The following is a 14670-nucleotide window of genomic DNA, read 5'->3' as shown; positions in this document are numbered from 1 at the left end:
GTTTTTCTAGTTTTTTTTTTTTTTTTCAGGATTTCCTATGTTTTTTCAGGAGGGGATTTGAGGGGGGAGATTTCCAGGGCTTCCTGAGGATATGGAATGTTTTTTATTTTCTGGGAATTCTCTGGAATTTTGTGGATATTTCCAGGATTTTCTGAATTTTTTCAGGACTTTTTCATGTGTTTTCCCCAGATTTCTCTGGGCTTTTGTGGTGATTTCCAGGAAATTTGTGGTTCTTTCCAGTATTTCCCAGCTATAGCTGGGATTTTGCCCCTATTTTCCTGGGATGTCCCAGGCTTTTCCAGATTTTTATGGAAATGTGGGATTTTTTTACTGGATTTTTTTAATGTGTTTTGCACTTTTCTGTGGCACTTCCACATGATTCTGTGGCACTTCCACAGGGTTTTATACATTTCCCCGTGTTTTTAGCATCCTTTTCCAGGATTTCCCCTCATTTCCTAGCATTTTTTCCAGTGTTTTTCCCCATTATTCTCGGAATCCCTCACGCCTTTCCGGGATCTCCCACAACCTCCCACCATCTCCTCCAATTTCCCGGAATTTCCTGGAACAAATCCCACGATTTTGGGGTTGGGGACCGCAGGGCAGCCATTTTCCCCCCGCCTCAGCAGGCGCCGCCATTTTGTGGCTCTCCCTGGGCCGTTTCCCGCCGTTTTCACCCCATTTCCCGCCGTTTTCACCCCGTTTCCCGCCCCGCGGGCAGGTTTCCCCATCTCCCCCCTTCGGAATCTCCCAGAATCCCCTGGAATCTCCTGGAAAAACCCACATTTGGAGGTGAAAACCGCTCGTTGGGCCGGAGGGGGGGGGCGGCCGTTCCCTCGCGCCTCAGCCGGTGCCGCCATTTTGCTGGGCCGTTTCTGGGCTGTTTCTGGGCCGTTTCTGGGCCGTTTCGCACCGTTTTCGCGCCGTTTTGCACCGTTTCCGCGCCGTTCCGCGCCGCCCCGCCGCCCGCGGCTCTCCCCGCTCCCGGTTTCCCGGTTTTTCACGCTGTCTCTCTTCCTCCCCTCCAGTTTCCGGCCCGGGCTGCCCACGGCCGTCGTCGGGGCGGCGCTGGCCCTGGACTCGGAGCAGAGCTGCCGGCTCTTCCTGGCCGCGCTGCCCCTCTGCTACCGCGACGCCGCCACCATCGACTGCCGGCAGAGCCTGGCCGCCATGGCCGGCCTCTAGCGACACCAAACGCCCCTTTCCGCCCCAAAACCGCCACGACAAAAAGGGCCATTTCGGGGACGGGCCCCACAGGAACCCCACGGTTTGCGGCCTCTTTTCCCAAAAAACGGCTCTTTGCGGCCTCTTTTACCAGCTGGGACTTCAAAAACCGGCTCTTTGGGGCCTCTTTTCCCCAAAAATGGCCGTTTCGGGGCCTCTTGTACCCGCCGGGACTTCAAAAACCGGCTGTTTGGGGCCTTTTTTTCCCAAAAAAGGGCCATTTCGGGCCGGGCCCGACAGGAACCCCATGGTTTGGGGCCTCTTTTCCCCAAAAATGGCCGTTTTGGGGCCTCTTTTACCAGCTGGGCCTTCAAAAACCGGCTGTTTGGGGCCTCTTTTCGGAACAAATGGCCGTTTTGGGGCCTCTTTTCCCAGGCCCGGCCTTCAAAAACCCGACGTTTTGGGTCTGGGCGCCCCGGAAAACCTGCTGTTTTGGGGCCTTTCCAAAAACCACCGCTTGGGGCCCCTTTTCCTGGGCCGGGCGCTCAAAACCCGGCATTTTGGGGCCCTGCGAGAAGCCGCCGTTTTGGGGCCTCTTTTCTTGGGCCGCACCAAAATTGGCCGTTTTGGGACACTGCAGGGGAGGGGCCGCCCCCCCCCCCCCCATGGAACGCGCCTGGATTTAGAGGCAAAAAAGGAGAAAGAAGGTGGAAAAACTGTGTGTTTTTTGGGGGGGGTATCGGGATCCGGCGCCGTTTTCCGGCCCGGATGCCCCAAAAGGTTGGAATTGGGGGGGGGGGAGGGGGCGGGGGGGATGGGGGGGATGGGGGGGCAGGTGCCCCCCCCCCCCGTCCCCAAACTAACCCGGTTTCTTCTTCTCCCCCTTCCTGCTGCTGCCGACCCCCCCCCGGACGCCGACGCGACCCCCCCCGGACGCCTGGGCCCGCCCGGACGCCTGGGCCCCCGCAGGGCCCCCCCCGGACGCCTGGGCCCCTCCGGACGCCTGGGCCCCGGCCCCCCCCGCGCCGCCCCCCCCCCACAGCCCCCCAAGAGCCGCTTGGTTCGTATTTATTTCCCCCCCCCCCCCAAGCCGTCAGCACCTCCGGTGTCTTCGCAGGTAACAAAAAACACCCCAAAACTGTCAAAAACACCGTTTCCCCCCCATTTCTCGCTGCCCCCCCCTTTTTTTGTTGTTTTCCCCCCGTTTTTTTGTTCACCCCCCCCCACCCCCCCCGCGGGCCGGGGCCGCAATGTCAGAAGGTTCCGGGCTGGGCCCCCCCCCCCCGTTGTGTCCCCCCTCCCCCCCGTCACCGCGTCGCTCGTCCGGCCCGCCGCCGCCTGCGGCTTTTTAACCCTTATTTCCCCTTTTTTTGGACAGAAAAAAAAAAAACAGTCAAAAAAAGTGAAAACTGATGAAACGCAGGAATTGCGAATAATAAAAGTGGAGAAAGAGCTCGAGGCTGCGCAGGGTCTGTGGGGGCCCAGGCGTCCGGGAGTGCCCCCGGTCCCAATTCCGCCCCGTTTCACCCCAAATTTCCCCCAAGAAACCAGGCACAGGCGGTTCCCGTTACCGTTTATTGCCCCCCTCCCCGTCGTTATTTTTTGGCCCCTTTTTGTGTTTTCTGGGGCAAAAACGCTCGGAGGGGGGCGGGGCTTTGGCGAGACCCCGCCCCCCGCTGCTTGCGGGGGCGGGGCACCTGATTGGCCGCTTGGACCCGAAGGGGGGTGGGCGGGGCCGGCGTGCGGTGACCCCGCCCACTTTGACACGTACGAGGGCGTGGCCTCTGTGCAGGGGGTGGGCTGGCCCCGCCCACCCCCTCCAGCCCCGCCCCCTCCCGGCTTTGGCTCCGCCCCCTCGCGGCTCTAACTGGGGGCGGGAAGGGGCCATTGGGGCCCATAGGGCGGCCCCGGGTGGCTCCATGTGGCCCTGGGTGGCCCTGGCGCCCCGTGGGGTGGCCCTGGGTGGCCCCGGGTCCCCGTGGGGCGGCCCCCCCGTCCCCGGTGTCACTTGGAGAGGCGGCTGATGACCCGGATCAGCGCCGCGTTCTCGTCCTTCAGCCGCTGGTTGTCGGCGCGAAGGTCCGAGAGGGCCTGGGGGGGGCGCGGGGGGGGGACACGCGTGAGGGCCCAGGCGTCCGGGCGCTGCCCCCCCCCCAACGAGGGGCCCGGGCGTCCGGGCGCTCCGACCTTGAGCTCCTCCTCCAGCTCCGCCGCCTTCCGCTCCAGCGCCCGCCGCTCCTGCGGGACGGGGGGCAGGTGGGGAAGGGGCTGGGAAAACCGGGAATGGGGGCTGGGAAAAAACGGGAATGGGGCGGGGGGGGGGGGGGAAGGGGGGCCCGGACGCCTGGGCCCCCCCCCCCGGGGGCACTCACGAATCGCTCCAGCTCCAGCAGCGCCGGCCCGCTCCGCGATGCGTTCCTGCCGCTGCGGGGAGAGCGGTGCAGGACGCCGGGGCCCTTCCCGGACACCGGGGCCCCTTCCCGGACACCGGGGCCCTTCCCGGACGCCGGGGCCCTTCCCGGACGCCGGGGCCCTTCCGGACACCCGGGGCCCTTCCTGGACACCCGGACCCTTCCCGGACACCCGGGCCCGTCCCGGACACCCGGGGCCCTTCCCGGACACCCCGGACCCTTCCCGGACACCGGGGCCCCGTCCCCGGACACCCGGGCCCCCTTCCCGGACGCCCGGGCCCCCCCCGGACGCCGGGGCCCGTCCCCGGTACCTGCGCCAGCCGCTCCAGCTCCAGGCGCAGCTGCGCCAGCTGCAGCTCCGTCTCCTGCAGCTGCTCCCGGAGCTGCTCGTTCTCCGCCCACAGGAGCGCCGAGAGCTGCGGGGGGCGGGGTCAGAGGCGGGCCCCGCCCCCAAACACGCCCCCGCCCCCAAACACGCCCCGCCCCCGAAGGGGCCCAGGCGCCTCCCCCCCCCCCCGTTCTCACCTTCTCGTAGTCGGGGCCGGGGTCACTGTCGGGCGGGGGGGGGGCGGCCGGGGGGGGGCGAGGGGGGGTCGCCGGCCCCCTCCCCCCCCCCCGCCGCCCGCCCCTCCCCCCCCGGCCCCTCCCCCCCCGGCGGCTCCGTCCTCGTCGCTGCCCTCGTCCTGGGGGGGGGAGGGGGAGGATGAGCGGGGGGCGGGGCCTGAGTGCCTGGCCCCCGCCCCCCCGACCCCCGCCCCTTCCGCCTCTCCTTGCGGGGGGGACAGAGGGGCCCAGGCATCCGAGAGGGGGGAGGAAATGGGGGGGCCCTAGACCTCCCCCCATAGACCCGATAGCCCCGCCCACCCCATAGCCCCGCCCCCCCGCAGCCCTCCCCCATAGGCCCCAATCACCCCCCCCTCGAGCCCCGCCCCCACCCGCGCTCTCCGGGGGTGGAGCCTCCTCCTGGTCCCGCCTCCTCTCGTCCTCTTCCGATTGGCCGCTCGGGGCCCCGCCCCTGCCGGCTGCAGCCAATCGGCTTCTTCTCCGCCTCCCTGGGCTCCGTCGGGGTCACGCCCTGGGGAGGGGGGGCGGGGTCAGTGGCGCCCGGGCTCCACCCCCCGCCCCGCCCCCCCCCGGTACCTGGCGCCAGGATCGGGCCCCGCCCTCCGGCTCCGCCCCCTCCTCCCGGACCGGAAATGACCTGGGGGGGCGGGGGCACCGCCCGGGCCCCGTTAATGCCCCCCCGCCCCCTCCCCGGGGCACCAAAGGGGAAGGGGGCGGAGCCACCACACCCGGGACTCACGTGACGGGGCGGGGCCTCGCGGGGGGAGGAGTCTCGGGCGGGGAGGGGCGGCGCTCCTGGTTCTGCGGGGGGGGCGGGGGCCAGGCGGCCAGCCCCTCCCCCATCACCTCATGCTGCCCCCGCCCCTTTCCCGCAAGCCCCGCCCCCGGTAGCCCCGCCCCCTCGAGCCTCCCTCTCCCCTGTAAGCCCCGCCCCTCCCATCGAGCCCCGCCCTCGCGCCAAGCTCCGCCCCCTCCCGCCGGCCCCGCCCACCTGGCGCAGGGCGCTGGCCCCGCCCCGCGCCGGCCCCTCCCAGCGCCGCAGCCGCTCCCGGCGCCGCGCGCGGGCCGCCGCCGCCATGGCCCCGCGCGGCCGCCGTACCGGAAGCGCCGGGGCGGGGCGCCATGGCAACGCGGCGGAAGCGGCGCCGCGGGGGGCGCCGGGAGTTGGAGGCGGCGCCGGGCGCCATGGCAACGGGGCGGGGGGCCGGAAGTGGCGCGCGGGGGCTGGCGGGAGTGGAAGGAAGCTGCAGGGCTCCATGGCAACGCGCGCGGGGGCTGCCGGGAGTTGGAGGCCGCCGCGGCCGCCATGGGCCTGTGCGACGCCGTACCGGAAGTGCCGGGGAAGGGCGCCATGGCAACGGCGCGGGAGGCCGGAAGTGGCGCGCGAGGGGCGCTGGGAGCCGTAGGCCGCCGAGGGGCCTCACGGGAAAACGCGCTGACCCCGCCCCCGACAGACACGTGACGCGGCGCGTGGTGATGACGTCGTTTTATTGCACGTCACTTCCAGCGCCCGCCCACGCGGCCCTTCCCGACGACCTTCTTGCTGCGGGGCGGTGGGCGGGGCCGGAGCCCCAAAACCCTGAGAAATCGGCCCAAAACCGGCCCGGAAACCCCAAAACCCCCAGGATAACCCCAAAACCGGCATGGAAACCCCCAAAACCCCCAGGATAACCCCAAAACCGGCATGGAAACGCCCAAAACACCCAGAACCCCCCCAAAACCGGCCCGGAAACCCCCAAAACCCCCAGGATAACCCCAAAACCGGCATGGAAACCCCCAAAACACCCAGAACCCCCCCAAAACCGGCCCGGAAACCCCCAAAACACCCAGAACCCCCCTCAAAACCGGCCCGGAAACCCCCAAAATAGCTGGAACCCCCCCCCAAACACCTGGAACCATCCAGAAAACACCTGGAGCCACCCAAAAACACCCCAAACTACCCCGAAACACCCGGGACTACCCAGAACACCCGGAAATCCCCCAAAACACCCAGAAAACACCCAGAAAACACTCGGAAACCCCTTAAAGCATCCGGAATCTCCCCCCCAAAATGGCCCCGAAAGCCTCCAAAATACCCAGAGCCACCCAAAAACACCTGGAACTACCCAAAAAACAGCCGGAACCACCCAGAAAACACTGGGAACCATCCCAAAACACCTGGGATCACCCAAAAAACACCTGGAACCCCCCAAAGCACCTGGAACCCCCCAAAACCCCTGGACTTGCCCCAATATCCCCCAGGATCCTGGAAAACCCCCCGGATCCTTCCCGGAACCCCCCCGAATCCCCCCGGGAGCCCCAAATCCCCCGGGATTCCCCCCCAAACCCCCACTCACAATTTCTGCGCGTGGCTGATCCGGTTGTAGAGGACGTTGATCTGGGGGGGGAGGGGGGTTGGGGAAGGGGCCCCGGCGTCCGGGCGCCCCCCCCCGGCCCCCCCCGAGGGGCCCCGGCCCCCACCTCGTATTTCTGCCTCCGCAGCTTCTCCATGAGGTCGAACTTCTCCGATTCCAACTGCTGGATCCAGTCGTGGAGCTCCCGGGCCTTGGCCCTGGGGGAGGGAGGGATTCCCAGGGTTATTCCCAGGGTTATTCCCAGGGTTATTCCCAGGGTTGTTCCCAGGGTTGTTCCCAGGGTTATTCCCAGGGTTATTCCCAGGGTTGTTCCCGCTATTCCCGGGTTGGGGGTGGGGGCGTTCCTGGCATTCCCGGGGTTCTTCCCAGGGTCGCTCCTGGGGTTGTCCCCGTCATTCTGGCTATTTGCATCATTCCCGGTGTTCCCAGGGTTGTTCCGTGGTTTGTTCCCGGGGTTTTCCCTGTCATTCCCACCACTCCTGGCATTCCCGCCATTCCCGCTGCTCCCGGCTCTCCCGCCATTCCTGCTGCTCCCGGCTTTCCCAGCATTCCCTCCATTCCCGCCTTTCCCGCCGCTCCCAGCGTTCCCGGCTCTCCTGCCATTCCCGCCTCTCCCACCATTCCCGCCATTCCCGCCATTTCCAGCTCTCCCACCGCTCCCGCCATTCCCAGCATTCCCGGCGTTCCCAGCATTCCTGGCTCTCCCACCGTTCCCGCCATTCCCGGCATTCCCAGCATTCCCGGCGTTCCCGCCATTCCCGGCGCTCCCAGCATTCCCGGCTCTCCCGCCGCTCCCGGCATTCCCAGCATTCCCGGCGTTCCCGGCGTTCCCGCCGTTCCCGCCGTTCCCGGCGCTCCCGCCATTCCCGCCATTCCCGCCGTTCCCGGCGTTCCCGGCGTTCCCGGCTCGCGCTACCGCAGCTCGTCCTCCCGCAGAGCCTCCAGCACCAGCGGCCGCTTCCGCTCGGCCAAAACCCGGAGTTTGGTCTCGCGGCCGGTCTGACGGCGGCCCCGGCGCTGCTCGGCCTGGGGGGACAATGGGGACAATGGGGACAATGGGAGGGACAATGGGGACATTGGGGACAATGGGGACAATGGGGGACAACGGGGACATTGGGGACAATGGGAGAGAGTGGGGACAATGGGGACATGGGGACAATGGGAGGGACAATGGGGACAATGAGGACAATAGGGACAACGGGGACAATGGGGACAATGGGGATGATGAGGACATGGGGGCATTGGGGACATGGGGGCATTGGAGGACAATGGGGACACGGAGACAATGGGGACAATGGGGACAATGAGGACATGGGGACAATGGGGACATGGGGGCATTGGGGACAATGGGGACAATGGGGACATTGGGGACACGGGGGCATTGGAGGACACAGGGACAATGGGGACATTGAGGACAATGGGGACAATGGGGACACGGGGACAAGGGAGGGACATGAGGGACAATGGGGACGTTGGGGGACATTGGGTCCCTATGGGGCTCCTTGGGGTTTCAATGGGTTTTGGGGATCCCCATGGGTCTCTGTGGGGTCCTGCTGTCCCCACAGTGTCCCCATGTCACCCCGTGTCCCCATGTCCCCCCCGTGTCCCCATGTCCCCTGTGTCCCACCTTGGCCAGGTACCCCCCGAAATGGTGCTGTCCCCATGTCCCCTCCATGTCCCCATGTCCCCGTGTCCCCATGTCCCCCCCATGTCCCCATGTCCCTGCCGTGTCCCCATGTCCCCCCCATGTCCCCATGTCCCCCCCATGTCCCAATGTCCCCCCCGTGTCCCCATGTCCCCGTGTCCCACCTTGGCCAGGTACCCCCCGAAATGGGGCATGTTGGACAGAACTTTCTTCTTCTTGGCGTCGTCCTCCGCCCGTTTCTTGGCCTCCTCCTCCTCCTTGCGGAGCTTCTCCTCCTGGGACGGGGACGGGGACGGGGACAGGGCTGTCCCCAAGGTGCCCGTGGCCCCAGGGGCCCCCACGATGTCCCCAAGGGCCTCCTCGATGTCCCCAAGCATCCTCTGATGTCCCCTGATGTTCCCAAGGGCCTCCCCAATGTCCCCAAGGATCCTCCAATGTCCCCTGATGTCCTCAAAGATCCTCCGATGTCCCTTGATGTCCCCAAGGGCCTCCCCGATGTCCCCAAGGATCCTCTGATGTCCCCTGATGTCCTCAAGGGCCCCTCGATGTCCCCAAGGATCCTCCGATGTCCCTTGATGTCCCCAAGGCCTCCCCCCACCGATGGCCTGAAGGGTCCCCCAATGTCCCCGGTGGGTCCTCGTGTCCCCAATGTCCCCCGATGTCCCCAAAGGCCTCCTCGATGTCCCCAAGGATCCTCTGATGTCCCCTGATGTCCTCAAGGGCCTCCCCAATGTCCCCAAGGATCTTCCAATGTCCCCTGATGTCCCCAAGCCCCCCCCCCACACACACACCGATGGCCCAAAGGGTCCCCCAATGTCCCAGGTGGGTCCTGGTGTCCCCAGGAGCCCCCCAATGTCCCGAAGGGCCTCCCCGATGTCCCCAAGGATCCCCCGATGTCCCCAAGGATCCTCTGATGTCCCCAAGAGTCCCCTGATGTCCCCAAGGATCCTCCGATGTCCCCAGGGCCCCCCCCCCCGATGTCCCCAAGGGTCTCCCCAATGGCCTCAGGATTTCCCAAGGGGATTCCGCTGTCCCCGTGTCCCCTGTTCCCGGATGTCCCCAGTGTCCCCACGCTGTCCCCCCGCTGTCCCCACGTCCCCCCGCTGTCCCCACGCTGTCCCCGTGTCCCCGTCCGGTCACCGCCAGCCGCGCCTGCCGCTCCCGCTCCTTTTCCGTGCGGCTCCGGAGCTGCTCGTTGCGCTCGGCCCGACGGCGCTCCTGGAACGGGGACAACGGGGACAATGGGGACAATGGGGACATGGGGACAACGGGGACAATGGGGACAATGGGGACATGGGGACATGGGGACAATGGGGACATGGGGACATGGGGACAATGGGGACATGGGGAGGGAGCCATAGAGGGAACAGGAGGGGGACAGGGCTCTGGGACACCAATGTCCCCGCCTGTCCCCCCATGTCCCCCATGTCCCCAATGTCCCCATGTCCCCCCATGTCCTCCCATGTCCCCATGTCTCTCCATGTCCCCAATGTCCCCCGTGTCTCCCATGTCCCTCCATGTCCCCATGTCCCCCATGTCCCTCCATGTCCCCATGTCCCCCGATGTCCCCCAGTGTCCCCACAATTCTGTCCATGAGGGCCACCAGCTCCTCCAATGTCCCCCATGTCCCCCCTGGTGTCCCCCATGTCCCCAATGTCCCCAATGTCCCCAATGTCCCCACAATTCTGTCCATGAGGGCCACCAGCTCCTCCAATGTCCCCCATGTCCCCGTGTCCCCCCTGGTGTCCCCCATGTCCCCAATGTCCCCAATGTCCCCATGACCCCACAATTCTGTCCATGAGGGCCACCAGCTCCTCCAATGTCCCCCATGTCCCCATGTCCCCAATGTCCCCCCATGTCCCCAATGTCCCCCAATGTCCCCAATGTCCCCATGTCCCCACAATTCTGTCCATGAGGGCCACCAGCTCCTCCTCCTCGCGGCGCCGCTGCTCGAAGTGGGCGTCAATCAGAGTCTGCAGCTCCAGCAGGTCCTTCTCCATGCGCTTGCGGTGGATGTCCTGGGGACAGGGGGGGGACAAGGGGACAGTGTGGGGACATGGGGACAGTGTGGGGACATGGGGACAGCGTGGGGGACATGGGGACGGGGGGACAGGGTGGAGACATGGGGATGGGGGGGACAGTGTGGAGACATGGGGACACAGGGACACGGGGACAGTGTGGGGACAAGGGGACAGTGTGGGGACACGGGGACACGGGAACAGCGTGGGGGACACAGGGACAGTGTGGGGACATGGGGACACGGGGATGGCATGGGGACATGAGGGGACACAGGGACGGCATGGGGACACGGGATGGGACACACAGGGACAGAATCGGGATATAGGGACAAGGGAGACATTCGGGGTATGAGGGGGCATTGGGGACATGGGGGACAGCACGGGGACATTGGGGACACGGGGACAACACGGTTCACAGGGACAGAATCAGGATATAGGGACATGGAGACATTGGGGGCATTGGGGACATGGGGGGGACACAGGGACAACATGGGGACACGGGGACAACACGGGGACAGAATCGGGATATAGGGACATGGGAGACATTGGGGGTATGAGGGGGCATTGGGGACATGGGGGACAGCGTGGGGACACAGGGACAACATGGGGACAGAATCAGGATATAGGGACATGGGAGACATTGGGGGTACAGGGGGCATTGGGGACATGGGGGGACAGCACGGGGGACAACACGGTTCACAGGGACAGAATCAGGATATAGGGACATGGGAGACATTGGGGGCATTGGGGACATGGGGACACCAACACCCTCTCGGTCCCCCCCCCATAGCCCCGCCCCCAGCCCCTTAGACCCGCCCCATCTCCCTACACCCACATTAGCCCCGCCCACACCCTCTAGTCCCGCCCCCCCCACGACAAACCCCTAACCCCCCCCCTTGTGGCTCCTTAGCCCCGCCCCATCCCCTTAGCCCCACCCCATCTCTTAGCCCCTCCCATTTTCCCGCCTCATTTAGCCCCGCCCTCTTTAGCCCCGCCCACTCACGTCAAAATCGACTTTCTCCCCCTCAGGGATCTTGGGCGGAGCCAACTGGGGCACCACGGGGCTGGGGGGGCGGGGTCAGCGCCGGGGGCGGGTCCACGGTCAGGCCACGCCCCCTCCCGCCAAGCCCCGCCCCCTGCGGCGCTCACCGCGGCCTGGGACGCTCCTCCTCTGGGGAGGAGATGGGGGCGGTTATAGGGGATATAGGGGGGATAGGATAGATATAGGGGGATATAGGGGGTATAGGGGGGATATAGGGGTGAATAGAATAGATATAGGGGATATAGGGAGGATAGGCTAGATATAGGGGGATATAGGGGGGTATATAGGGAATATAGGGGGGGATAGGATAGATATAGGGGGATATAGGGGGTATAGGGGGGATATAGGGTGAATAGAATAGATATAGGGGATATAGGGAGGATAGGCTAGATATAGGGGGATATAGGGGGTATATAGGGAATATAGGGGGGATAGGATAGATATAGGGGGATATAGGGGGTATAGGGGATTTATAGGGGATCTAGGAGGATATAGGGGGCTATAGGGGATATGGGGGAGCTATAGGGGGTTGGGGTGGGGGGGGGGGGGATCCTACCTGGCTCCTCCAGCGGCTTCGGTGGCTCCGGAGCTGGGGGGGGCGGGGGGGGGTCAGGCTCGACCCCCCCCTCCCATATAGGGGAGCCCCCACATAGGGGAGCCCCCCCTCACATAGGGGTTCCAAGGGGTGGGGAGTCTTTATGGGGGGGATTTTGGGGCAGTTTCTGGGGTTTTTGGGTGGGTCCCAGGGCGTGGGGGGGCTCCAAGGGGTGGGGGGGGCAGGATTTTGGGCAGATCCCAGATTTGGGGGCTCAAGTGGGGGGGTCTGGGTGTTTTGGGGGGATCTTGTGGTTTTGGGGGGTTTCAGGTTCTTGGGGGGGGGCGTGGGGGTTTCAGGGCGTTTTGGGGGGTGGTCGGGGTGTTTTGGGGCGATTCAGGGCGTTTTGGGGTATTGGTGGGTTTGGGGGGGGTTCAAGGCATTGGGGGATTTCTCAGGGTGTTTTGGGGCAGTTTGGGGGGGTTCGAGGTGTTTTGGGGGGATTCATGGCATTTTGGGGGTACCGGCGGATTTGGGGGGTGTTCAAGGCATTGGGGGTCTTTCCCAGGGGGTTTTGGGGCAGTTTGGGGGTTTCGAGATGTTTTGGGGGTCTTTGGGGTGTTCCTGGGGTTTGGGGGGTCTCTCCCACCTTCATCCTCCTCCTCCTCCTGGGGCGGCTCCTCCTCTGTGGGACACGGGTTGGGGGGGGGGTCAATGACGGGATCCCCCCCCCGGGTTAATCACCCAGAGCCGCTAATTGCAGGTTAATTAACACCCCCCTCCCCCCCCGTTATCAGCGGGTTAATTAAAACCACAAAGACACCCGGGGTGGGGGCACAAGCCCCTGCGAGGGGGTTAATTGGCGGGGGGGGTAATTGGGGCGGGGTTAATTAGGCTTGATTGGGGGGGTGGGTTGTTCCTTAAGGGGTATCATTAGAGGGGGTTAATTAAAGGGTCAATGGAGGGGGTCATTAGGGTTAACTGGGCTGTTAATTAGGGCTGACTGAAGGGGTTCATTGGGGGTTAAGTACAGGGTTAATTAAGGGGGTTAATGAGGGGTCCCAATTAGGGGTCCCCTTCGTTCACTCACCTTCCTGCTGCTCCCTGGGGGGGAAGGAGAGAAGGGGGGGGGGGGGGTCAGACCAGGCCGGGATTTGGGGGGGGGGGGGCAGTTTGGGGGCAAATCCCAGGATGGGGGGCAATGGGGGGGGGGATCCCCATATGGAGCCTATGGGGGGCCCCGGCGTCCGGGGGGGGGGTGGGGCGGGGGGGGTCACTCACTCCTCGTACTCCTCTCTTCGGCCCTCGGACATGGCGGCGGCTGGTGGCACCTGGGGGGGGGAGATATAGGGGGGCACCCCCTATAGCTCCCCCCATAGCCCCCTATGGGCTCTTGTAGCCCCTCGTTGCTCCCCATAGATCTCCATGGCCCCCTATAATCCCCATAGACCTTCATAGCCTCCTTCTTCCTATACCCCCTCTATAGCCCCCCATAGGCTCTATAGAGCACCCTCTATAGCCCCCATAGGCTCTGTCTCCCTTATAGCCCCCATAGCCCCTTATAGACACCCCATCTTGCCCCCTATAGACCCCCACAGCCCCCCTATAGACCCCTAAAACCCCGATGTCCCCTATAGCCCCATCGACCCCCCATCTTCCTTAGAGCCCCCCTATAGCCCCCATCGACCCCCATCTTCCTTAGAGCCCCCTATAGCCCCCATCGACCCCCATCTTCCTTAGAGCCCCCTATAGATCCCATCGACCCCATCTTCCTTAGAGCCCCCCTATAGCCCCCATCGACCCCCTCTTCCTTAGAGCCCCCTATAGATCCCATCTCCCCTATAGCCCCCCCCACGCCCCCCCATCTCCCCTATAGCCCCTATAGCCCCATAACCCCCCCCCCCCGGCACCGGCGGCTCCACGGGGACCCTGAACCGCGACCCCCTCCCCCCCCCGCCGGGGTCCCCTTTATGGGGGTCCGTCCCGCCCCCTCCCCCCCCCCCCCCGGAGTGACGCATCCCCCCCCCCGCCCCCCCCCGCGCTCATTGTTCCCAAAATGCCACCAAATGTCACCGTCACCCGACACCCCGCAGCTGTCGGGGCTTAAAACGGGGGACCGGGGGGGGGGGGGGGGGGGCCCGGACGCCTGGGCCCTTTGGGGACATCAGGGCCCCCGGACGCCTGGGCCCCTCTCCCCCCACCCCCCCCCGGACGCCTGGGCCCTTCCAGCTTCGGGGCGGGGGGGGGGGAACAAAAGCCCCGGGGGGGAGGGGCCCGGATGCCTGGGCCCTATTCCTGTCCTTTGATGTCACCCCTGTCCCCGGCACCTGTTGGGGACATTGGGACATTCCTGCCCTTTGTTCCAGGAGAACAATGGGGAGGGGGACACGGGGACAAGGGACGTGACTCCCCCCCCCCCCCCCTTCCAAATACAATAGCGACTCAGAGCGCTTTTTTGTTGTTGTTTTTTTTTTTTTTCTTTATTTTGGTTAAAAAAGGGCAGTTTTGCACCAAAATTGACAATAGCACCAGCCCCCCCCCCCAATAGCACCAACCCCCCCCCCCCCGGGGCAGGGGAATCCGGGAGGGGCCCAGGAGTCCTGGTGGGGGGAGGGGGGAGTAACGTGTGTCCCTTGAATAAAAATGTAAGAAAATGCCCCCAAAAAAGGTAGAAAACGGCGTAGGAAAAGGGCAAATCGCTGAGTAAGAAAACGGGAATAAAAACACCCAAAAAGGTAAAAAAAAAAAAAAAAACGCTTCCCGCCCAAAAAGGTAAGAAACGTTGGGGGGGGGTCTCAAGGGGGGTGGGGCGGGCGGCGGGGGCGTGTCCGGCGGCGGGGGGCGGAGCCTCTCGAGGCGCACGCGCAGCTCCGCCCGCAGGCGGCAGCCCCCGCCCACAGCCCGCGCAGTCGTGCAGGGCCACGCGGAGGGCGGGGCCCG

General features: G+C 65.3%; 1 protein-coding gene and 2 long non-coding RNA genes across 3 annotated transcripts; all 3 read right to left on the bottom strand.

The window, feature by feature from the left end:
* Nucleotides 1-3176: 3176 nt before the first annotated feature.
* LOC148590500 (uncharacterized) lies at nt 3177-3561 on the bottom strand. The gene is made up of 3 exons (XR_015914300.1): nt 3534-3561; nt 3349-3399; nt 3177-3252 (listed from the first exon to the last, which is right to left on the bottom strand). It is a non-coding gene; the product is annotated as an uncharacterized LOC148590500 (long non-coding RNA).
* On the bottom strand, nt 3562-4136 carry LOC148590499 (uncharacterized). The gene is made up of 3 exons (XR_015914299.1): nt 4098-4136; nt 3884-3988; nt 3562-3585 (listed from the first exon to the last, which is right to left on the bottom strand). It is a non-coding gene; the product is annotated as an uncharacterized LOC148590499 (long non-coding RNA).
* A 1497-nt stretch (nt 4137-5633) lies between these two features.
* Nucleotides 5634-13043, bottom strand: LOC148590498 (troponin T, slow skeletal muscle-like). Its single transcript, XM_088538971.1, is given in 12 exon segments — nt 5634-5679; nt 6473-6513; nt 6597-6687; nt 7407-7516; nt 8300-8410; nt 9276-9353; nt 10037-10153; nt 11157-11217; nt 11303-11324; nt 11752-11784; nt 12380-12410; nt 13008-13043. Coding segments are annotated over 12 exon segments (777 nt in total).
* Nucleotides 13044-14670: the final 1627 nt, after the last annotated feature.

The sequence above is a fragment of the Tinamus guttatus genome, unplaced genomic scaffold (genome assembly GCF_059628265.1).
Source record: "Tinamus guttatus ecotype Peru unplaced genomic scaffold, ASM5962826v1 Tinamus_guttatus_pri_ptg001305l, whole genome shotgun sequence".
Lineage (NCBI taxonomy): Eukaryota > Metazoa > Chordata > Aves > Tinamiformes > Tinamidae > Tinamus > Tinamus guttatus.
Note: the sequence above shows the minus strand (reverse complement) of the source record. Positions and strands in the feature narration are given on the sequence as shown.